This window comes from Sebastes fasciatus, chromosome 17 (assembly GCF_043250625.1).
Source record: "Sebastes fasciatus isolate fSebFas1 chromosome 17, fSebFas1.pri, whole genome shotgun sequence".
NCBI lineage: Eukaryota > Metazoa > Chordata > Actinopteri > Perciformes > Sebastidae > Sebastes > Sebastes fasciatus.
Genome location: NC_133811.1, coordinates 21,284,289 through 21,309,872, shown reverse-complemented (window position 1 = coordinate 21,309,872; position 25,584 = coordinate 21,284,289). Strand labels below are relative to the sequence as shown.

The window sequence follows — 25,584 nt, the reverse complement described above, 5'->3', positions numbered from 1 at the left end:
TTTACATACATTAACATTCTAACAATTTTATATGTTTTAACAGATTTAAAGTTACATGAACATGGTATTAAAGTTTGAATTAAGTTTACTGATGCGTTTAACAACCAAATTATTCTTTATGGCTCTAAAATATTAGCTAAAGAAAACTTGAAATCAATTTGGCATAAAACTGCATTCAAAAACAGAGCACTCAAGTTTTAAAATAGGGCCGGGCAATATGACAATATACGTTGTCAAAATGATATAAAAAATGTCTATCATATGTATTTTTCTACATTGTTCCTATCAGGATATAGGCTTGGCCTACATTTATTTTTTCTCTATAATTTCACTTTAAACTGTTATGCTCATTTTGCACTCAAGTTCTTAAAAATTAGAAAATAAGTATTTAATTCACACAGGAGTATACAGAAATAGGCTTTACCATGTGGTTATTTCATATAGACTATTTATTGAAAAGAGAACAAGCTATATCGTGATATATATATATATATATATATATCGTTATCGAGATATGAAATGACCTATATCGTGATAGAAGATTTCGGCCATATCGCCGAGCCCTATTTTAAAATATCAAATACAAAAATCAATTGTTTTGTGAAAGTGAGAATTTTAAAAATACAATGTCTAGAGCTGCTTCATACATTTTATTTGGGCCAAGAGAATGTTTGTCCAAAGTAAAAGCTTTATGCTGGAGATGTCTTAACAAAAGATCCTTCTGGCTTTCTGTGGCTCAACTCAACGGTGTTAACCTTGATAAAATTCTTTACATAAATTAGATAATTCAGGAGAGAATAACATAATGCATGTAAACAACTCAATCGAGTGTTTACAGAGAAAGTACAAAGCCACATTTCTCATCATTAAAACTCATCTGAGCCAATTACTGGGGCTTAAAAACTTTCTTTTACTCACCGAATCACCGCCAAGAGTGTGTTGGAGCAACTCATCTCACACAGAACACTGAACCTGACAGCCACTGCTATCACACAGTTAAAGCTTAATCATGCAATAAATGGTTAGTGAAAGCCTAGCAGGCCCCTGCGATTAGCTCTTCAAGGCATGAGGAGTGATTGAAAAGGAAATAATCCCAAATCAACATGAGGAAACCGGTGCATGCCGAGTAGAAGGAAGAGAAAGTATGTACGATCAAGATGTTATTCGTTGACACTAGTGGATAAACAACTGTGCTTTCTGTGAAATCATTAAAACCGTTGGGAGAGACTATTGATCGTGTTTGTGTGTGATTATTAAAAGAACTGTTTTAATGCATCAGTAATAAATCACAAGTTTACTGTGTATAAGAGTAAAATAATAAGGATGCTGTACCCTATTTAAAGAGGAGACCGTGTGCACATCTTGTTCCTCACTTTTGAGATGAAAGGTGTAGATGAAAGAGATGCAGGTACTGTATTTGAAATACTAAATAGAAGGCTACAACAGTTGTGTGCACATCCACAAAACCTCAGTGGGTTAAGTGCCGCTGGATACCAAAACTTCAACAACAATAGAAATATATAACAACACCCCACTCTACACATACTCGTGCATTGATCCAGGCTCAAACACAACAAGATCAATCTACTTTAACCACATTATTCTGTAGCATTCAAACAAATACTTTCATTGTAACCTTCAGTCAATGATTTAGCGAAAACAAATTCACTGTGAGCAGGTAAAAAGCAGTGAAAGAATATTAATATTAGGTTAAGCATGTATAATCAATAGATAGAGTATTCGATGCAATACCTGCATTGCGACAAAATGCATCTGAAAATTAATGACACAGCAGTAATGAATTCTCTCAGGTGAAATTAATGAAATTTGTGGCATAGGGAAAGTAAATCGACACATTACTGTAAGTCAAGGATACTGACCTGCTCGGGTCTTGACTCGGTTTTCTGCAGCTCCTCTTTTAACTTTCTGATCTCGGCGTTCCTCTCCTCCAGCTCCCTCTCCAGTCTCTCCTTCTCCACTTCCTCCAGCCAGGCGCCCGAGGTGAGAGGAGCTCTGGGAGTCGCCCCTTCCTCGTCCTCCGTCTCCTCCGCCTCCTCTTTATCTAACCGGGTCTGCATGGAGGCGCTCCTCTGGCAGGCGCGCTTGTTGATCCGAGCCAGCTCAATCTGCTGTGCAAACTCCACGGACATCTGAACTATGGCCTGTCGGAAAATATGGATCCAAAGATAGTGTGTCTTAGGACTCTATTTGATATAGAGACACAGATATCTACAGTAAGAGTGCTGATGCACTGGTATTAACAATTCTGGGATCAAATATTTTACAGAATAACAGAATTAACATACTGTATCTAGGGCTGCAACTAACCATTATTTCCATTATTGATTATTCTGCTGATTATCTTCTGGATTATTTGACTGTTTGGTCTATATTATAGACATTTTACATTGCTCACTCTATAAAACCCTCAAGAGATTATTTCTTTAAAGGCCTATTTTGTCCGACCTGCAGTCCACAACCCAAAGACATTCAGTTTGAAATCACAAGAATAAGACAACCAGGAAATATTCATATTAACAAGCTAGAACCAGCTAATTTTGTGATTAATTGATTATTAACTATCAGCTGTGTCCTCTCATATCTATCAAACTCAATGCAATCGTCATCTGATACCAGTTTTATTTATACTGACTAGACACAATAGTTGTATGTAATACAAAGTACATGCAAACCTACCTTGGCAACTTCCTCCTCTAGTCTCTCTGAGTGTTGTTTGTCTTCCAACGCGACCTGCCCAGCTGCCCCGAGGCTCTCGCTGGAGCTTCCAGCGCCGTTAATACCGTTGAGATCGCGGTCTCTCCCTCCTCTCTCCTCCTGGCGCTCCTCTGTTCTCCTCCCCTGTTCCTTTTCTTCCGTCAAGCTCCTCAGCTCTCTGTTGTGCTGCTCTTTGAGAGCGGCTACTTCTTGGACGTACTTGTGGTAGAGAGCTTTCCTCAGCGCCTGCAGCTGTGCCGTCAGGCCTGGGGACCTGACGGGCCAGCGCGGTTCCACACCTCCCTCGGACAGTTCCTCCTCAACCAGCTCCTGCGGAGAGTGAGGAAAAGAGGAGGAAAGGAAGAGCTACAAGTTACAAAATGAAAACTAATGTAGCAGATAACAGCAGCAGCACTGTGTTGAAATAAAAGATCCTCAAGGCTGATCCTGAAATAAACGGGTGCTCTTTGCTGTAGCCGAACGCCACGCGCCCTTAAACCACTATTAATACCCCGTTGTGTGATAAAGCGATAAAGAGATGACTTGCATTACATTGCAGCTACATTTTCCCCCGAACACACTGCCACCCTGTCTTGTGATGAATCCCTTTCTTGTCTTTTTCAGCTTGTTCAGTACCACTCGCCTCAAGCTTAACATTTCCAATCCAAATGTCTGAGAGTGCATCACGCCCAATCTCTTTCAGTTTCTCTCCCGTCCTCGCTCTTCGTGCGCTTCTGTCAACCTCTCTACTCATCCTCTCTGATCTCTGCACAGTCACACGAGCCGTGGAAACTTCGAGGTTGGAGGGAGGCAAAGACAAATGAAGACACGATGGAAGTTGGAGTGACGAAGAGCGAGAGACAAATGGAGTGCAGCTCATTCACGCAAGGCAGAATCCCCCTTTTCATGCATCCGCTGAGACCGGAGTCACCGAGTAAACGGTAGGTTATGTAACGTCCAGTCCTTTTAATCGTTAAGATATGTAGGACTATTCATGATGCTGCTTCTGGAGCAAAGCCGGAGAATTTAGGGCACGTTTTAGCCTAAAGGCTTCAACTGCCCTCCCCCTCCCACCCACCCTTACTGTCATAGCGTCTTAATGCATGTACACGTTTCTGCTCGTAGTAAGATGTGATGAGTGTGACGTGGAAGATTTAGATGAGGGCAAAATGTAGCAGCCAAACCTTTAGCTCGTCTCCGTGCTCCTCCATCGTCTCACCGCTGGACTCTGGAGCGCTGGACAGGCAGGAAGAGAAAAAGAGAAAGTCAAAATGAATTGTTCTACAACCTTAAATAAGCTTAACACTTTGGTTTAGTTTTTACTTCTATTTATAATTACTTACTCGTATTGGGTCAAATGTAAATTAAATTCTTAAAATATACACATAAGGACCATGAAGCAGCTTACTGGGGCTACGGTTTGTTAAATCATTGAACTTTAATGCATACTAGACTGCCGGTGACAATTTCTACAGCAATATGAAGGAGAGTGATCCATGTTCATACTAGTTAAGTAAAAAATTCAAAACTAGCTGAGCTTGCATGCTTTTCAGTTGTAAGTATAAAAGTCTATTTTATTACAATTTCCTAAAGTCCAGAGTGAAATCTTCAAATTCCTTGTTTTGTCTAACGACCACTCCAAAACCCAAAGATATTTGGTTTACTATCATATATGACAAAGAAAAGCAGCAAATCCTCACATATGAGAAGCTGAAATCGGAGATGTTTGGCAAGAATTACTGAAACAATGACTGGATTGTCAAAATAGTTGCAGAGTAATCGATTCACTGTTTCAGCTCAAGGCATAAGGAACACACTGCCCTTTAAAATATAGATTATGAAACTGGACATAAATACTACATACACTGTATATACGTATAATGTATCTGGATATAATATGTGTGATTGTATTCCACATTTTACTGTATGTCTGGGAATCACTTCCTTGAACATGGCAGACAAAAAGGAAGTTCATTGGTGTAGAAAACCACTGTTGTTATTATATTTATTTACTATGATCAAACAGTGGAGGGCAGCAGCATCTCAGTTTTCATAAGTAACAGTAGGACTCCATGAGGAAGAGCTCACCACGGTATGATAGCTTGGGTTTGGAATATTTAACTTATCATATGTAAACAACCAGTAGGTCAGAGATATGAGCGGTCTTCAAATAGATTAGTTTTATTTGGAGACTTGAAGTTCTTCAGAAACCTGATATAATTCAACAAACTGAGTGGTGCTTAAAAGGTCACATTCATCTTGTTTTCTACACAGCACATCCCTCGGGAAGCCATCTGGAAGGGGATCTTTTTTTTTAGGTTAGTGGGCTAACAAAAGGCATGAATAACGCTTTAAACGACCTGGTGAATATTTCATTAGTTAAGGCTTTGTTGTCAACTGAACTGGGTCAAGTAGCTACACAGGATGTGCGGACCAGCTTCGAGTAAAAGTTATCTATGGAAGATCACGTAGCTCAGCCTGTTGTTACATCAAGCCTGAGATTCACTTACTACTTCAGAAATGAACGGCTATACTGGAGCTAATTTAAAGGTATATTCTCTTGTTTTGATATATCATCCTAAATTCAGAAACTGTCTATATGTCATCCTGTGTTTAACATTTATGTTGTGTAATATATGTGCTTATCATTATCTATGCAAGGAGAGTGTGCTGTACATTTTCATTGCCTTGGTCTGAACACATCAACATCGTTGTGTTTTCATCACCTGTCGAGGGTCTGAGTGCCAGTGACCTCCTGCAGTCGCTGCTGCAGCATGAAGAGCTCGGTGGCGTATCGCTCCTCGCTCTCGGCGGCCTGCTGCTGGTAGTGAGCTCGGAGACGCTCCACCTCTTGTCTGTGGCTCTCCTCCAGCTGGAGGTGCTTCACCTGCTCTTCGGCCTTCAGCCTCTGTAACTCCTTGGTGAGGGAGGTGGATTGTGCGCCGGGCCGCTCCTCCGGATCTAACCGATAAGAGAGGGGGAAATGTGAAATTCAATACGCTCTACTGGATCGCATTAGCAGATTAGAATCAATGAAGATGAAACTTTAATGTTCCTTCTGGGAAAAATGGGTCACTGCAGTAACAAATAACAGCATCTAGTGAGGAGTGAATGAACAGAGAGCGGTGATAGAAACAAATAACAGAAAACAACAGAGTATAATACAAAAAAACAATACATTTGGGCACCTTTTTTGAAAGAAGAAGTGAGTTTTGTTTGTTGTTTACAGATATACATTTAACACTATATATATATTTCACTATATACTATATACTATATGTAGGAAATGCAAAATGTTCACCACTGTCTGCTCATATTATTACATTTACAGAGTGAAGTTTGGCTTAATTGCCAGCTAGGTTGACACATGCATCAAAAAAAAATCAGGGGGTGTTTGATTTCTGTTTTCTGCTGAACACAGAGGTAAAGATGCCTCTGTGTTTTGACTCAGAGACCTGACATTAGTGCTTGCTTTTCCTTTTCCATTAGAGAGGATGACTCCACATTTACCTTTGCTTGTAGAGCGGCTTGAGCTGGAAACTTGCACGAGCAGGTCAGAGATCTCCTTCTCACTGCTGCTCTTCAGTTCATCGTAGGCCTCCTGAAGCTCCATCATCTAGGAGACCAACAGATCTGTTAGTGTGTTTCTGATAGCGTTGTTATCCTCTCTGTTCCTCAAACAAGTTAACAATGTGTGAAAGCTCCATACTGCATACGAATTATACACAACATGTATGAAATTGTAAAACAATCTGTTGTTATATGCGAATCAAACTGCTGCTTTTGATTCTCGCTGCCAATTCATTTATTTATTCGACCTTCATTTTAACTCGGAAGATACGTTCAGGTGGAGACCTCATTAACAATATAGCCGAGTAAAAAAAATAATAAACAAACAATCATAGGCACCAAGAAACACAAAATAGGATAATTAATAATAAATAAAGCAAGTATAATTTAAGGTAAATTAATCAACTAGAACAAGAACAACTGGAAGTGAAATGGGATGAAGTCTTAAATGTAAATTGCTCCACAGATAAGAGTGAGGTTAGCTTTAGATTGTTCTGCATGTTATTCCATGTTGCAGGTGCACAGGAAAAGGAAAAGCTGGATTTTACAAGCTCAGTTAAAAACAGCCGGCACCTGCAACGTAATCCAACCATTTGAGCGTGTCGATAAGCTAATGAAGAAGCAATGTAAGGGGGTGAAAAAACAGCAAGGGGCCTTATAAATAATAATACCTAATATCTGTCTATCATGTCTGAGAGAGAGAGAGAGAGAGGAGAGAGAGAGAGAGAGAGAGAGAAGAGAGAGAGAGAGAGAGAGAGAGAGAGAGAGAAGAGAGAGAGAGAGAGAGAGAGAGAGAGAGAGAGAGAGAGAGAGAGAGAGAGAGAGAGAGAGAGAGAGAGAGAGAGAGAGAGAGAGAGAGAGCCACCCAACCTTACCATACAGCTCACAATGATGAGTATTATAATTATCTCCAGTAATAAATCTTAGTGCAGAGCGATCAAACAGCATCCAGGGGCTTCAGAGTCGCAGCTGAAGCATGCATGTATAAAATTAAACTTCATAAATCAAATTTCTAAAATTTGTTTTAACTTTTTCCAGCTCCTTCAATGCATTGTGGGTAAACAGTGTCTCAAAAATGCATTTTTATACAGGCTGACATTTTTTTAGTACATTTCATCTTGCCAATTTTCCAGTGTGAACCAACAACAACCTGCTTAGAATTAGTATGTAGTGTTGAAATGGGACTCAGCTTATGTCTGCAGATTTTTACCTTGTTGCCATCATCTCTGAGCAGAGCCTGGAGCTGTGACAGTCGATGGTGCTCCTGCTCAATCCTCTCCCTCACCTGCTGAAGATCTCTGTAAAGCACTGGATAAGAGAAAGCAATTTGGTTTTTAGATTAAATATTAATGATCTCTAAATGTGCTGAGTTGAGTGAACAGATATTTATTTATGTATATTATTTAAAAGCCCTTTGTAGGTATAAAGTGAATTTAATACCGGCCCACAGTGCTACTTACACTGGAAATACGTCTTATATCATCTTTATCAGAAGATGAAGATGATCTGCATCATCTTTTTTTTTTTTTACTTTTTATTAATTGAAAACATGAGATATCCGATAATCCATCACACACATATATGACCAGGTCAAAGTGCATGCCACAACACAATCATAAATCTAAAAGCAATATTTTTATGTGAGGGAGAAAAAAAGAATTAATTAAATAAATAAATAAATATAAAAGAGAAGAAAATAAAACAATTAAATAAAACAATTAAATAAATTAAAAAAAAGAAAAAAGAACAAAATAATAATAATAATAATAATAATAATAATAATAATAATAATAATAATAATAATAATAATGATGATAATAATGGTAAGTGAGCGGAAAATAAATTGAAATTTGTTAAATAATAATAATAATAGTCATGATCATAAAGACAAGAAATGCATAGTATTATTATATCATCTGTAATACTTGTTTTATACTGTAATTCAGTTTTTACAGGTTACCTCTGGCCTCCAGTACGATGGAGGTGGATTCACTAGTTTCTGGTGTTTCCACTGAAGGAGGCGGTCGGCCCTCTGCAGCAACACTTTCCAAAAACTCTTCACCAAACATCTTTCGAAAACACTGAACACAGAACAGACATAGAGAAGGTTAACAGACAGGTAACATGGCAACGCACATTAATAAAACTCATTCAGAAAACTTCAGTAATTACCTGAATGATCTCACTGCATTCTTCTGACACGACTTGTAACATGTTGTGGTATTTGAAGATTTTCGGTTCATCTGGAAGAAAAATAAAATGATTTGAATAATCAAAATGTTTAATATGTCTCACAAACACACTGTGACAACCAACAGAGAACAAAAACAACACTAGATACATCAGCCATCTGTGTTGATCCATCATGAATGATGAATCAAAAACCATCTCTGAGGGGGATCACTGCTTTTGTCACAAACACAAACGCACACAAAAGGCAACACGTCCGCTCACCCCGGTCACCGTGATCTTTCAGGTTCTGCAGTTTCAGCTCCAGAGTGTGTGTGCGGGCGTCCGAATCCTCCTGCAGCAGCTCGAGCTGGGCGGCGTGGATCTGAGAGAGGCTGATGCGCTGGGCCTCCATCTGCAGCCTGCACTCACCCTGACCACAGGGAAGAAACAGCATCATATTAACACAGCTGGATTAAACCACAGGGCAACACGCCTTTATTTCACATACATAATTAGATTTGATATTGGAGTCTCAATATTACTAAAATGTTCAACAAGAAAACACTAAATGACACCGATTTAAAAAAAACAAAAAAAACATTTGGAACCACTTGGAAAAGCTGTAAAAAGCATAACATCACTTATAATTTATCATAAATTAAATTGTGCAGAATATATACAGAATGATTAAATAGCATAATTGCACCAATCCAATTATTTCTACGACGGAGAGAGTAGTAAACATGATGAGAGGTCGGCTGTTATCACTTCAGTAACAGCAAACAAAAGGCAAACGCTGAGGCCTCTTTCTCTAATTATGCATTAGCACAATTATGAAATTGTGATTCCATTACCTTTGATGTCGGATGTTTTCTAAAGTACGCTCTACATTTTAATTAGGCTGTATTTAAAACGCTTTGTTATGATACAATCTGCACTACATCTGACAGTGTAGTGTGGAGAGTCCGCTCAGATGTTGCTGCTTAAAACATGCAGATAAGAGACGCTCAGTGCCTAACAAACAGACAAGACAGACGGCAGCTGTGTTATGATGCGCCGCTGCTGCTCACACGCCTACAACAAAAACAGAATCACTTGTATGATGAAAATGATTAAGTTTAGAACGAAACACAACCGCTACTAGATTCATTCTACATTCATCGGGCCTCGTGCAAGAACCACTCGTACAAACACTTTTGTTTTTAAAGGTGCAATTGATAACATTGATAACCACTAGATGTTGGTTCTCCCTCCCCCGTTTTATTGCATTCACTTCTCAACAAGTGGTTGCCAGTTCGTTGCACAACTTGCATATTTCATGGTCAAGTGGAGTGACTCAGACAGTCGGTCATGTAAAGTGATGAATCTTTTGTGGTAGAGTAATGAAGTCATTTTGCAACATGTAGCTATAGGCTTACATTGTTGCCACGGTAAATATTCACGTATCCTGCAGCCTGATGGAGAGTTTTTTCCACATTAACTGACGACACAGAGATACCACGTAATACCAATGTCGTTTTACTATTGGTTCACACGCTTTGTTAAAAGTGGAAACCGAAAGTCAGATTTCTTCCAGAGATAAACAAAACATTAATTTTGCACCCGTCAAAATTATTAAAATGATTAATTCACATTCATATTTTTTGAGGGAAAAGTCATACTTTTATTTTGCACCTTTCTAAAAGCTTTAAGTGGCACCAACGAGTGATTTAAGAGAATTCAGTACAGTACCGGTCATGTGCAGTTTTCTACAGTGGGAAACTCACTTGTTTGACTTAAAGCTGCAGTAGGCAGTATATATTTTTGGCATCATTGTGCTAAATTCCATAATAACCTTTCAGCATATTGTAATTCAAGTGTTCTGAGAGATAACTAGACTTCTGCACCTCCTCATGGCTCTGTCTTCAGGCTTTAGGAAATCTAGCCTGTGACGGGAAACTTTGACCAATCACAGGTAATTTCATTGAGAGAGCGTTCCTATTGGCTGTGCTCCGGTCATGTGACCAGAACATGGCGTTCCTTCACCAGATTTCACAATGGCGGCGGCGTCACAAACTTTCTTATTTTACAGGTAAAGAGTACACTACAAGATGATTCTGAAAACATTTGAGGCGAGAAATTGGCATTACAGTAACATAATATTGATTCATATTTAATCAGCGCTGCCTAGTTTGACCGTTTGGTCGGAGTTCGCGAGTGATTGACAGCCGGCTCTCGTAGACGGCAGCTGGACAGCGGACCTCAAATCAGCTGTGATTGGTTGTTTTCCTCCGGTCTGTGAAATCTTGCAGATGCCGTTAGGAGCACAGGAGGACCCAGAGGCACATGATTTTTTCAGGTTACCTGTTTCATGCACTACTGTCACGATATAGCGACCGTTTTACAAAACCAACTTTTTTTTAATCATATTTGCTCCAATCACGCTTACTTCAGCTTTAATTATAAAGCCCTAATGTTAATGAATTTGAAGTTTAAATACTGTATGTCACCAAAATAAACAAAAATAAAATATATTAATAAAATAAATTTAATGCAAAATTAATATTCTGTTTGTCATGCAACTTTACTGAGATTTGGTTTTGATGTTTTTTTTTTAAGATTTAATTGACATATTTTGGCACTGCAAGGCAGTTGCTAGGGAATTTCTCTCTCTCACACCGACAGCTGCCTCAGGGTGCTGTCGAGGATCATCCTCCATGCGCCCGACAGTGTGACATCACAGACACACATTGCTTTAGAAAGATGTTCTTTTAGCATTTGACTTTGTGTCAAACCATTCCCTCTTTATTTCTGTCACAGTACAGTTCTGCTCTGATAACATTTTTCATTTTATATAGCCCAGTATCACAAATCAAACATTCACCTCGGGGGGGGCTTAACAATCTTTACTTTTGAGTCCTCTAATACCATTTCTGACACCCTTAAATTTGTTATGTTTTTATTGATGATGTCTGACTGCAGGGCTTTAACCTCCGCTGATAAGTTCTTCTTTATACTCTCGGGTGACATTTCTGTCTTGCCCACAAACAGGCAGCCTTTTATAGCAATTTGGGAGCGTTGATAATTCATATCTCATGAACATTTTCATTCATCATGCTGACAGGAGCCTGAATTTACAAGTTTGTGCATTTAAGAGTTTGTTGAATCCTATTTTAGCAAACCTTATAAACAAAAATATTCAGGATAAGAATAGGAAAATGTTCTTGCATGAGGCCCATTGTGTTTCAGCTGTATGAGCACCTATTTATTGACCTTTACACCACACCGTATGATGTATCAAAGCGACACTGAAAAGCAAAGGGCAGGATGTGAGCTTAAATGACATTTACATGCTCAGTAGTCTCTTCCTCTGCTCCCTGACACTCGACAGGCTCCGTGTGGCGGCCAGTCCCATGTCTGCTCACCTAAACAAGCAAACAGAAGAAGCATATTATACTTTTTTAGAAAACCCTTTGCACATATTAACCCCCAGAACGTTTGCAGACAACTATGACATTGATGGACAGAAAGACAAGATGCACCATTATGGATCACTTCCTGAGGGGGAGCAGAAAGTAGCTGTACAGTAAACGCATAAATCATCTTACTATTATTATTATTATGATCGACTGTAATTTACAATAAACAGACTCTGAACATCATCTAGTTTGCCTTGATTTAAATTTGGTTTCACCCATGTGGAGGGTTATTTATGAAGCTTTTATAACAGCTGCATAAGAAGTTGATCTGCTTTAAGTTCAGTTGTTGATGGAGAATGTAAAAGGACGAAACATAAACATATATTCAATAAAATGTAATTTCCACCATGACATTAAGCATCAGAGGCAAATTGTACAACTATTTTGAAAGACTTAAAGACATTAATAATGCACCATATGTAGTGTTCCAACCCAGGAGGTGACAAAAAACAATATGAAACACACAGATATGAGATGGCAGACAGACACTTTCTATCTTATTGCCTGGTATAATTGAGACACAGCTTGAAGTGACACAGACACACAAGTGACTGGGGTAAAATGGCTTCTCACCTCAAACCCTTCACTCCCTGCAAGGATGGAAAGAAACTAGAATGTACACGTTTTCTACACAACGGCAATGATTCACAGCTATCAGAAGACGACGGGTGATTGTTTTCTTTTCTTTTTTCTTTTCAGCTCTTTTCAAAACCCCGACATTAAATTCAGTTTGAGCACAAGCAGCATCAAATGAAAAGCACATTATAAATATTGTATAGTGTTCCTTTAAAAGTAGAAAATGAGCAGAATGTCGATGCGGTCTTGGAACACGCCACTGTTATGTGCAGGCTGTACTTTGTGTGCATTTTCTCTCTCGCAGTGTTCTTCCGCACGATACATGTCGCTGAATGGTCTGCACCAACTTAAAAAAACATATGGCTATCTTTTTCTCAACAACAGTATGACTGCGCTGCTCAGTGCTACCTTGGAGAGCGAGGCTGCAGGCACAATTTGCAATCCTGACCGTTAGTCACTAGAGAGAAAACATGTCAGTGCTGAAATGCCTCAGTCACACTCTGTTCAATGGAGAAAAAAAAGCTTCATCTGGCTGTGAATGCAATCCACACATTTTTTTTGATGAAGCTGATTACAATATCAAGCATCAGAGCATTAATTGTGATACATTTGAAGCATGCAATTTACAACAACGCTTTCTTTTCTCATGCACAGTTTTTGAAAAGCCCTTTAATCACTCAAACATGTAATTTAATCAGACTTAAAAAGGGAAAAGAGAGAGAAAAGGCAGCGAGTGGAGAGCGGTAGCTCTGCAGTGGATGCATGTGAGTGCCTACCTGTTTGTTGATGTAGTCTCTGCCTCCGTCTCCCTGGTACCCGTCAGTGGAGTCCTCCTTACCGGCCCTCTCTTGTGAACATGACATAACCTGGCTCTCCATCTGAGGCTGCATCTCCTGCTCTGCAGCACTTGTTGCTCTCTCTTCCTCCCCCACTGCCTCCTCTTCCTCCTCCCTTTGCTTTTCCTCTCTGCAGTCTGGGAGAGCGGTGCCCAGTTTGCGCTCCTGCTTCGACCTCTGCCGCCTCTTGCGCCTGCTTGACCCTGGGGCTGTGGGCTTGTGCGGGGAGGATTGTCCTTCGACAGGTCCCTCTCCTGAGGACTGGGATGCTGCTGGAGCTGCTGCTGATGAGGATGGAGCCTGTGAAAGCCTCTTGAGCTCTGAGGTCTGCCGGACGCCGTCTCTCTCGGATCCAGCTGCCTGTAAGAGGGACTGAAGAGCCTTTATCTCCTCTTGCAAAGATTGAATCTGAAGGTGGTGATCCTCGAAAGAACAAACCGGCTCAACAGCTTGCACTTCATGCTGGAGCTTAGCTTTTCTCTGGGCGTCCTGCCCCTTCGACTGCTCTCTCATAAGCTCTCGCTTCTTTTCCAGTTCTTTCCCGAGGCTCTCACTTTGAGCGATGACCTTCGTATTTTCTCGTCTCACTTTCATCAGCTCTTCTTCCAGCTGCCCCACTTTGCCCTCTGTAAACATCAGTTGCTCTGTAACTTCGGAAAGCCTCCCGGCCATGCTTTCCTTCTCCCTCAAAGTAACATTAAGCTTCTCCATTAGCTCAGTAGTATCTTTTTCTATCACAGCTTGTTCCCGTCTATCTGTATTAATATCCTCCATTTTGATATCGCTGCTGCTCTCCTCCAGCTCCCGAATCTGTGACTGCAGGCTGGCAATTTTTGCCTCAAACTCAAGTGTCTCCTTCAGTGTCCTCTCCTCTAACTGTGTTTTTGCCTCAATAAGACACGTGTACTCCGCCTTCAGCTCCTGATAGTTTACATCGAAATTCTTCTCAGCAAAAGAGAAAGTGGTCCTCTGCTTTTCAATTTCCTCACTAAGCTCAACCACTTGTTGCTGTATTTGATCATTCTCAGCTGTGAGTGTCTCAATTTTCTGAATCTTTGAGTCCAACTCCTCTTTGAAAGCGTTATTAGATTCTATCAACGTCTCTTTTTCCATTTCCTGCTCTTTCCATTTGCTCTCCCAACCTTGTTCTCTCTCTTTTGTCTGGTTTTCGAGCGCCTTTGTCTTTTTTAGTAATGACTGAATTTCGTTTTCCATTCGAGCTCGTTCTTCTCCTCCCTTTCTCAGTTCCTCCAGCTCTACCTGGAGCTCTTGTAGCTGCTGGACGAGCTCATCTGCTTTGGAGCTGTGCAGAGCGAGCTTTAGATCCTCCTTTAGTCCGAGAATTTGGTTAAAAAGCTCATCTCGCTCTGTGTCAGAACTTTCCTTCTCTCTTCGTAACAATTTAAGTTCTTCGTCGTAACCGATGCGCAGCTCGTCCAGCGCCTTCTCGTGTTTGACAGCGGCTTCGTTGAGAAGGTTTTCGGTGTTCAAGAAGCTCTCCCTTTGCAAGTCTTCCCTAAGATTGATGAGCTCTTCCTCGTGGCTGAACAAAAGTTGAGTCCTCAGTCGCTCCAGCTCTGCTTCCTGTGACTGCGCCATGCGGTCCAGCACGGCGTCTTTCTCCCTCTCCAGCATCTCCAGCTTGATTTTATAATTGGTTACTTCTGAATCGTGTTTTATTTCTACTTCCTGTGCCGCTTCCTGAGCAGCAGCCAGCTCGCTCTTCAGATCGTCAATAGTGTCCTGGAGACGCTGCAGTTCACCTTGTTGGCCTTCCTGAGACATGAGATTGTGGGAGATTCGCTCCATTTGTTCTTTAGTGGAACGCAGATCTTGGAGGAGATCCTCAACCTTGGCCTGCAGGTTGGACTTCTCTTGGGCGACTTGGCTAAGCTCGTGTCTGGCTTTATCGTGCATTGCTCGGGATTGCTGTAATGTCTCTTGAAGCTCCCTAATCTTAGAATTGAGCGTGTCCACCTCAACACTAACAGAGGAGCTTTGAGACAGTTGTTGTGCTTTTAGAAGCTCGAGCTCAGCGCGATGTTGCGAGGTAATTTGCTCCACTTTTGCTGCATGCTGAAAATTAACCTCCTGCTTCATCTGGACTATCTGCTGGCCGTACATCTCGTCCAGCTCTGCCCTGAGAAGTTCCAGCTTCCTCGCGGTCTCTCCCTGCATTTGTTGCATGGTGTCGCTCTCAGACAGGCTGCCCTGGTGATAACGCTTCTGCAGGTCCTCCACTGTGCCCATGAGTTGCATGATTTCATTAGATGACATTCGCTCTTTCTGTCTGGATGTTGCAAGTTCACCCTTACAGCTTTCTAACTCCACTTGCTCTTTCTCCAATTCTAATTTACAACTCTCTATTTCCCTTTTACAGCTTACCAAGTCAGACTTGCGGCTCTCCAATTCGTCCATGCATCCTTCGAGCTCTGACTCTTTTGAAGCCATTCGCTGTTGGAGGTCACGCAGGTGTTTTTCCGAGGACTCCAGCTCATCCTCGAGTTGGGTGAGAGAGCAGTCGCGCTCTGAAATGACTCTCGCTTGCTCTGCTATAATCGGGTCTTTCTCGTCTGATGGGCCTATAATATTCTCATCAGTAGTCCGTCCCACATGAGCAAGTTCCTCTCTGAACAGGGTCAATGACAGCTCGTGTTCTGTGATTATTGCAGTTTGCTCTGAAATCAACAGATTTTTCTCTTTCAGCGTTTGTGCAAAAGACACCTCCGACGTCCTTAACTCTGTCAGCGACTGCGTCTGACTCAAAATAACCTTTTCTTGTTCGGCAATTAGCAGGTCCTTTTCATTCATCCTTTGTGTGAATGATTCTTCTGATCTTCTCCCTGACTACAAAGAAAAGAAATTATTAGAAATGCAGGGTTACCATTGAGAACGTACTGTGTAACCACTTACATTTAACAAAACATGTTTAAAAGATGTCTGCAGGATCACGCGAGGTTAGTTCTTACCATCTCCATCTCGCTGAGCTTGTGCTGGAGCTCCTCCAGCTGCGGTTGGTACTGCATGAGCTGCTGCCTGGCCTGCAGAAGATCAGCTGCTTTGCTGCTGTGGCTGGTGTTCCTCAGCGTCTCGCCCGCCTGCAGCTGGGATTTTTCCACACACAAATTCATTTCTAATTGACTACATGTATAGCAAGTACTGGAACAAAATAATAATAGCGTAATGGCAAGGAAGTGTAGGGTAGAATAGCTAATATAACATAGTAATTGAGACTTAAAAAACATCCTACCTGCTGGAACTGAATATGTAGGTTTTGACTTTGCTCCGTCAGTTCCAGGAATTCTTTCATGATCTCGTCTTTCTCCTCACGAGCCTGCTGAAGGTTGGCTGTGAGCTGGGTGATGATGCCATCTCGCTGCTTCAGAGCGGCCTCAAAGTCCTGCAGCTAAAAAAGTAAAATGCAATTAAGTAAAATCACCTTAGAGAGACAGCTTAAAGGAATACTTCACCCACAAAATGACCATTTGTGTATCAGTTACTCACCCCCGTGTCACCTTGAATTTCTGAAGAAAACTTAGTTTTTCTGGCATGACTCTACGGTGAAAAGTCTTGATGAATTTAAGTAAATGTGGGCGCGTTTAATAACAGCAAAACTGTATTAAAACTCTCACACAACTCGTGCAGTATAATCCAAGTCTCATTTATTTAGTCGTACGCTCACTACTTCCCAAACACGTGCATCTTTGCTAAAACCTAAAACAATTCAAAACCCTTCCACATAAACAGTTGCTCTCTTGTGTAGGTGCGCTACTCGTCTGTGCGAGTTCGGACAAATCCGAAGTGTTTTGATATAGTTTTCCTGTTGTAAAACGCGGCTCACATTTACCTCAATTAATCAAGACTTCTCTCAATTTTTTTTTCTATTCTCCGTTCGCTGTGGAGGCATGCGAGAAAAACAAACGCTTTCTCGTAGAATTCAAGGTAACACGGGGTGAGTAAAAAATAAAAAACTAAAAGACTAAGTTCCCGTCCTTGAAATGAGTGTTAATAGTTATTTATAGCTACAGATCTAATTGCATGAGGACAAATCATTTGAAATAGATGACAGGTGATATTATTATTACCAAATGGAAGATGTATTCATGTGTAAATATTTCTGCCATTCATGAGCAAAAAATCCATTCTACATTCACATCAACAACGATAGCACCAAACCTGAAAATACTTCCAATCAAACCACTTTAAAGGTAAAATATTGTGATATTCAGAAAAGTTAAAAGAAGTTTAGAAGACGAACAGTACGGTATGACCTATAATAAAGTAATAAAACATTTACCTGCTGTACTCCCTCTGTGCCAAAGGCAGACCTGATTTCTTCAAGCTCTCGACTCAGCTCCTCCACTGCCTGGGTCTTGGCGGCGAGTGCATCCTCCATCGTACCTCCCTTCGTCACCTGTTGGATGGGCTCCACCTCCTCCTGAACGGGAAAATGTGCATTTCTTACAGAGTTTCGGACGGTAAATCCATAAAGATGAGTTTTCAAGAATGAGCTAAGCAATTAGTCACCACCGTAGCGCGACAGCTGTTAGTTACAAGAGACGGGAGCCATGTGAAGGAATGTGTAGTAAATATGTTAAACTCTTTTTTTTCTTTGCTGGATCTTCCAAAAAAGGATTGCTAAACCCAGCTTTTACAGATACCAGTCAAAATGCAACGCCAACAACCCAAAGCAGTTCAGGCAAAGTCTGTCTTTGTTAGTTCGATAAGTGGAAGTTAATAAAGGTAATTAAATTCAGCTAAATACTTTACTTACTGCTGACACATCTGATTGTCGTGGGTTCTATATCAAATCAAAAAGACGCCAACATTTGATATTTATTTCTTTCAAGATAATTAAGAATATAATCTTCCGTTGTAAAACACTGTTCAAATATTGCTGTAATTATGTCCCTTAGATTCCCTTTCACTACTATTAGAACCCCGACTCGCAAAATTGACTTAATTAGAAAGGGGACAGAAATGCTTTCATATCACTTATTATAATATATAGTTATTACAACTTCACTTTTAAAGATACTGACATTTGCAATGTTGCTGAATGCTGATTATTTAAGAAATAATTACTAAGTTTAATCCCACACAAAGGAAAAAAAACTATTTCATGAATTTAATTTGGAAACTTGAAATATATTAAAGTTAGGGTTAGTAATCTTCTTAAAATCTTCTTAGTTATATTTGTGGAAATTCTCGAAACATCCTGACAGCAATAAATAAATGAAATGCTCGGGAAAAAAATAAATAAAATCCGATATCTGTGGCCTTCGCAAGACTGTATTAAACCTGTCCAATCATTTTATTCAGCCCGAATGGATCATTTAAAAATCTATAGCGTACTCTTGCTAGTTTCTTAAGATTACCGACCCTAGTTTAAAGTTATGGTAACAGCACTAATATATTATAACAATATTTCAGTCTACAGGTTAGTTCTGATTTAGTTAATGCACCACTACTCTTTCTTAACATCTCACTGTAATCCGTACAGCAGTCGGCATGTCACTTTGCTCCTCATCTATCCCAACTGTTGATCAGCACCTCCCTGGTTTCACCTCGTGAATCTAAAGAGAGCAGCTCTGTGTGTAACACCCCCCGTCCTCTCTCCTCCAAACTCTTCACAGTCCTCTCCCTGCTTCTTCTTCTTCTCCTCCATCATCCACCTGATTCTCCTACAGCTTTCACTGATAATTTTTTTCCTACGGCAAAGCTTTCAAATACCGAACGTGTTTGTAGGTATACAGTATATATAGTCAAGTGAGTGCAGCATAAAACAGGCGTGGTTAGTCGGTTTAGAGGAAATCTTGCAGAGGACTAGAGTAGAAGCAAACAGAGAGTTAAGTCCAGCAGCCAGTGGGTTTCGCTAGAGAGCAAAGCAGATGCCGAGCCAAGAGAACTGCTTGAACGGATTACTGTACCCAGATAAAATCCGTAGTTAGGCTCTCTGTCATCTCATCATGGCACCCATTTACCTGTTAATTCACAATGCTGTCAGTGACACATTAAGATCTGGGGGGTCGTGACGGAGACGTCTACATAAATTACAAGTCTGATGATTTATTTTCTTGACAAACTTTCTTAAATGTTGGTTTTAGTGTGGACTAAAATCACATTTAAATCATCCTCTTACTGATTTAGATTTTCTAAATTCTTTCAATTTTCAAACAGTCTCCCCTCACTCATCACCCATTGGTTTGTGGGCTGCCGTTGTGAAGCCTCGGGTTTGGCATTTTGGCCGTTGCCATCTTGGGATTAGACCGTCGCCATGATGGTTATTTGCAACCAAAAGTGGGACGAGAAGGTGATGCTAAGTACAACCGAACGCTGAATAAGACACTTTAAGGCGACCAAAAGGTTATAATTAACTTTCATGAAGTGAAAACACACTGTGAAAGTGTTAAAGTTCTATGACGAAGACACGGACAACTCCCAGACCGGACAACGCCGTGGTAGCGATCTGTCAATCACAAGGTAGCCACGCCCTAAAGCATCCCCTGCTTTATGGTCTATTTAACTCTAAATGGGACCATAATTTACTAAATGAACATCATGCTGTATTGAAGAAGACTTGAAACTAGCAATTGAGACCATAAACTCATGTTCACAATGTTTACTGAGGTAATAAATCAAGTGAGAAGTAGGCTCATTTTCTCATAGACTTCTATACAATCAGACTTCTTTTTGCAACCAGAGGAGTCGCCCCCTGCTGGCTATTAGAAAAAATGCAAGTTTAAGGCACTTCTGCATTGACTTCACTTCTCAGACCACTTCTTGGAGTTGCCCACTGGTGTAAACTTGGCATTGTGAAAAACAATTGGGAGTTACCATAACATCATAAAGAAAAACATAGGTTAATGTCACAAAGTGATGATACATATATTCAGAAAGGTCATCTCACCTCTGAGGAATAATCTTCAGCAGTAGTGGACACTTCACTCTCCGGCTGCAACAGAGAAGATTAAGAGGATTTCATCAATACTGAATGTAGGAAACTAGCAGGATATGTGAGCCATGTAAAATAAGTGATTTCAATCAGCATGTGCATAGATAGTACATGACAGCCAAAGCCTCACAATAGAACATCACTTAAGTCAAATATGTAAACAGTTTTATTGTGAAAAGAAAATTAAACTCATTACAGTTCCATAAATCATCGGTTCTTTGATTCAATAACAATTTGAAACAATGCCTGCCTTATGTCCTATTTCAGTAGGCACTCAGCATAAATAAAATATGGGCCTAACCTACTTCTGTCACACCGCTCCGTTCTCACTCCCAACGAGTAATGACGGCCATTATTGAAGTCTATTTTCGGGTTAATTCCTGAGTCATAAATTGAAACTGCATGGGGTCCAGGACGGGAGAGAAATGACAGGCTTTACTTCCGACTGATTGCAGAACTTGAACGTCACGTCAAACTGTGAAAAGCGGCGTGCACAAAGAAGAATATTGGCCAGGTGACATGTGACGAAGACATGTGAACATTTTATTACAACCTCGTTGATTGATGGAAAGTTTACTGGCAGCTGCTGATGTCCGAGAGGCATCAATGAGTCAACAACTCTTGTATTTGCAATTATACTGTGAAAGACTTGAGGATGGATAACTTTGATGCTGTAGCGTTTCCACAGCAACCATGTCCTGCTCACAGAAAGCAGCGTCACATTCTCTGAAGAGAATCAAATCCCATGACCAGTTCGTCTGGGATGAGAACAAAAACACGGAGGAGGATAAAACATTTCACTTTAAATGGTTACATAATTTACCTTCATAAATAATTCACACGCACTGTATGGCGCAGCCTCTTAAAATGCAAGTTTCATTTGTTAGTGATACATAACAGCTCCCAGCAGAAAGATACAGAATGTCCCACAGCCCTTTTGTAACAGAGAGGATTGTGGGTCGCTCCCAAGGTAAAAAAAAAAAAAAAAAAGAAATCTCGCCGCGCAACAAAACATTCATACATTCAATCAACCTTAAGGTCTGCTAAAAGTGTTGTAAGGCCACAGAAATTGGTCACACAGACCGACGCAGCTCAACCTGTTGAAAGGCAATTCTCTGTTTCCATGGCAACCAGTAGTTTTGTGGGCATGTACCGCATCAAATGTACAGTGGGTTCAGGGAGAGAGTGGCTGCGCAGCGCCGATAAAAGAGACCGAGAAGGCTCGAATGATGAACACAAAAAAAATAATATGTAAGAGCCCTCCGGTCACTGTTTCAGAAGAGATGCTCGATATTTATTTGTCGAGAATCCTCATTGAGACTAGTGAATGGGATTTATTGTGGCTCTGAAGGTCATGTATGTTTGCAAAGCTTCCAGACCAAATACCAATTATCTTTTCAAAGGTCTTTATGAGAATACAAATTAAACTGACCGACCATTTTTTCAAGCAGGCTGGGTTTGCAAGAAGGGCTGCAGTTGTATTTGTGGATATGAAATGAATTCGCAGAACGCGTCGACATTGAATTTTCATCCCTGTGTTGGCAAGTTTCAAATAGCATGCTCGATGATCGGTAAGTGGTGTATTCTGAAAAAGGAAGAACTAAGCAGTTGAAGGTTCGACCAAATCCGCAGCACAACCAAAACCTTTGCAAGTCTGTCTCCTCCAAACTAAATATCTAAAGATACAATAACACTAATGTGTAATCTAGATGCTCCAAACACATCTCAGAGGGTATTAGAGGCATTTTGAGAAGTCCAAACTTTACTCTGAGGAGACAAAGTCAAAGATACATTTTCTTTCTATACAAGAAGTACGAGTCTCAGTAATTAAGATTTTTGGGAATGTGTGCATTTTGGCTTAATTGTGAGAATCCATAATTAACTGATGAAGGTTTGTGGTAAAAACTCTGTAATTCAGTACCAATATACAGGGAAATAAGCTTTTCTTGGAAAGAATAGCTCCATTAAAGTGAAGTGCTTGTAGACAAATGTCATACAGACATTTTCTTTCAACGAAGTGTAAAGGCCTCAGTAATCTGATTTTTTTTTCTCCACTTGGACTCTTTTCATTTAATAAACACTGATTTTTTAAATTCTGAAGGAAATAAGGTAACAATTTTAATTTATTCTTTCCTGCTGAAATTCCTACATCAGCGCTCTGAGCTCCCAGAGGGACTGGTTGTCATGACAGCTACAGCGGGCTCATTAAGCTCCAGGAGACAACAGAAACAAAACTCTAGAGAGCACTATGATCATTCTCACACAGATCTACGGGTATGAACACATCTCTTATAATCTCTCATAAGTACATGTTAATTATAAAATTTAAAGCCATGAAATGTCTAAAGTTAAAAGACTTTCTTGGTGCAGGAGGAGCAGACAGACCATTCATTAATAAAATCAGTCCGCAGCATTAGAGAAACACTTTTCTGATGACTGTTGAAATCTAAAAAGGCTTCAAATATGTCCAAAATAATTAAAAAAAAAATCCCAGATTCATGAATAATCATTTTTAAATGTTGTGTGACTTATGAATCATTGAAACAAATGTGCTGAATGCTGTTTCAAAGCATTTAGAGGGCGGATGTTATTATTTATAACACCACAGACTAATCTCTGGAGGGATAGTCTGGAAATGTGAACGAATATATTTTTTCATGTGTCATAAAAAAAAGTAGTGAAGTTTGAAACTAGTGAAGTCATAATTTTATAATTAATTCCATAAATGAAAGTGTCTTATTGTTAAAAGATATCTATTACTATATTTTAAACCAGTGGATTTTACTCTGGTTAATGTTTATGAGTAATTAAGATGTCACTTATTGGTTTTCTCTGCGGCTCAACAAACTTGTGACCCCAATATAAGTTTGTCTAAATCTTAATTTTGAAAAAAAGATCACAATACCAATGGGCATGTTCAGACCAATTCTGAATTGTGATTGGAGACAGAGTCGATTCTTCACATCAACTTAAACACTCAGAAATCCTTCCTGAATGGCGCACATTTATTTTGAAATGCCGCAGGATGCAGCAGATGTGTTCTAATCAGTTTATTGATTGGAGGTAAATCATAATTTTTCTTACTTGTTGTTTCACTGAATCATTTTTGTTGGTAAATTTGTCTAAATTTTCTCCATAAATCAACTATAATCTCTAAAAATGAACACATGGAATAAACTCCTACTAACTGGTCAAGCTTACACCTGCTCAGTTCCCTTTCTAGGGCATTCAAATAAATAAAGATTTCATTACAAAATAACCATTATTTCTGTATTTATTTGAGCTAAAACTATCAGTCAATTAATTGATTACTCAATCAACAGAAATTGGTAACTATTTTAATAATACATTAATCGTTTTAAGAATTTTTTGAGCAACAATACGCAAACAAATTCACTGGTTTCTGCTTCTCAAATGTAAATAATTGCTGATTTTATAGCTGTTTTTTGATAGTAATCTAAATATATTTGGGTTTTGGACTATTGGATGAACAAAACAAACAATTGAATATGTCAACTTGGACTTCAGGACATTTTAATGGGCATTATTTGGTATTTTTCTGACATTTTACAGACTAAACTATGTAGTGATTAATAGACAAAATAATCGCCAAACCAGTTGATAATGAATATAGTACTGCAGCCCTACTTAATTGTCATATAAAATGTTTTCTCTGACATGAGTAACAGTGACCTACTTTGTACACTTTGTCCAGCAGCACCAAAGCTAAGGTCTGAGTCGTTCTGAAGCATTAAAAGGAATGAATGGACTGTGTGGATTCTGTACTACTGTAATGAAGTGTTATGTCTACCTCTATGGTGTAGGTCTGGTCGTGCTTGACAGTCTCTCCGCTCCGCAGTGTCCTGGCGAAGGTAAACTCTGTGGTGGGTGGGTCTTTATTTCCTTCTTGTGATCCATCTCGTCCTCCACCTGAGACCTCCTCCTCTCCTCCCACAGTCCGATCCGGCTCGACCTCCACCCGTCCCTGCGAATCCCCCTCCGAGTCCTCTCCCGGCTTCCTTTTCTTCTTCTTCTTCTGTTTCTTCTGGGAGTCCGCGTGAGCTTTTCTCTGGCGATACTCAGCCAACTGGAGAAGGAAGAGGGAAACACACAGTGTCACACTTTCTGCTTTAACATTAGCAAACATTTAAACAAACATCTCTTTGAGTGTCTTTCTAGTCTACATCTCCGGTTGTAGGTTCCATTCAGATCTTTGTTTATCTGACCCTAATGCTAAGAACCACCTGCTTTAACCTAATTCACAACTTCATTAGTCCGCCTAGCACAAAGTTTATATTTCAAACAAAGAATAAAAACAACATATGAACCTACTCTGAGTCTACACAGATTGGCGAAACTGCAGCGAAACATTGTGTGTCCCAAAAAAGCGTCTTCTCCGCTCCGAGTGAGTCCTCCCTCCCTGTGTCCATATGACCCCGACACATGCCTCTTGCTCTGCCAGGTGCTAATCCCTACTAAAGGGATTACTTTAGTTTACTTTTATAAACTATGTCAGCGATCATGTCTGAAGAGCGAGAAGAGTATCTTCATTGTTGCTTTTAAATTGGTGATAATCATGGATTCATGATAGAAACAAGTACACAAACCATTCTCCAATTCATATCAATAATAAGACGTAGAGCTTGTGCTAATTTACTTTTAATAATAATTTACAGACTTCATATGAGTCTTCCCTAATCTTCACAACAGCATCATGCTGTTTGGCCCGTCTCAATCATTTTCATAAATTGTGCCTAAAACTTTAAAAAATGCAAACTTGAAAGTCTTCGGTCTGTCAAAGAAATCCTTAATCACTGAAATCAGGACTGCAATACTTCATTTCATTATCGATTCATCTTTCAAATAATTGATTTCATCAATCATTTATTCTATTAAATGTCACAAAATAGTAAATCTTCTTCAAGTGTCTTTGAATGTCTTTTTGGAGACACGTTTTGGAGAGCAGGCAGCAAGGGAAGCACCAAAACGCAGGCTGACTGGTGCAGTCAAATGATTTATTTAACAAAAGGCTTACAAACTGAGAATCTAAGATGCTGAAGGCAAGTAAAGGGCAAACAAAACTCCACGCAACAACGAAGACAAACTGACAAAGACCAAAGGAACTGGGCTGTTATAAGGATTAATGACTGATTAGGGAGGTGAGAACAGGTGAGCAGGAGGTTAACGAGGGACAGGTGAACCTAATCAGGGAGATGCAGATGATCAAAACTGGCGGGAAAACACACAAAGACAGGAAGTGAAGTGATCTGAAATGTGAGGTGAGTAATAAAATAAAACAGGA

At 39.9% G+C, this 25,584-nt stretch overlaps 1 protein-coding gene across 5 annotated transcripts in view; it reads right to left on the bottom strand.

The window, feature by feature from the left end:
* The window catches only part of akap9 (A kinase (PRKA) anchor protein 9), a 70,222-nt gene that overhangs the window by 34,313 nt on the left and 10,325 nt on the right, over positions 1-25,584 (bottom strand). For 4 of the 5 annotated variants that reach the window (XM_074613655.1, XM_074613657.1, XM_074613660.1 and 1 more), the window contains exons 2-18: positions 24,094-24,369; positions 20,238-20,282; positions 19,258-19,311; positions 17,625-17,765; positions 16,578-16,733; positions 16,297-16,431; positions 13,268-16,174; positions 11,787-11,861; positions 8,740-8,887; positions 8,458-8,528; positions 8,246-8,366; positions 7,496-7,593; positions 6,226-6,331; positions 5,442-5,676; positions 3,900-3,951; positions 2,698-3,045; positions 1,881-2,162 (exon numbers count right to left, since the gene is read on the bottom strand). In XM_074613655.1, coding sequence (XP_074469756.1) covers positions 1,881-2,162; positions 2,698-3,045; positions 3,900-3,951; positions 5,442-5,676; positions 6,226-6,331; positions 7,496-7,593; positions 8,246-8,366; positions 8,458-8,528; positions 8,740-8,887; positions 11,787-11,861; positions 13,268-16,174; positions 16,297-16,431; positions 16,578-16,733; positions 17,625-17,765; positions 19,258-19,311; positions 20,238-20,282; positions 24,094-24,369 — 5,250 coding nt within the window. The remainder of the gene's footprint in view (positions 1-1,880; positions 2,163-2,697; positions 3,046-3,899; positions 3,952-5,441; positions 5,677-6,225; positions 6,332-7,495; positions 7,594-8,245; positions 8,367-8,457; positions 8,529-8,739; positions 8,888-11,786; positions 11,862-13,267; positions 16,175-16,296; positions 16,432-16,577; positions 16,734-17,624; positions 17,766-19,257; positions 19,312-20,237; positions 20,283-24,093; positions 24,370-25,584) is intronic. The other variant, XM_074613659.1, reaches the window with a different exon arrangement.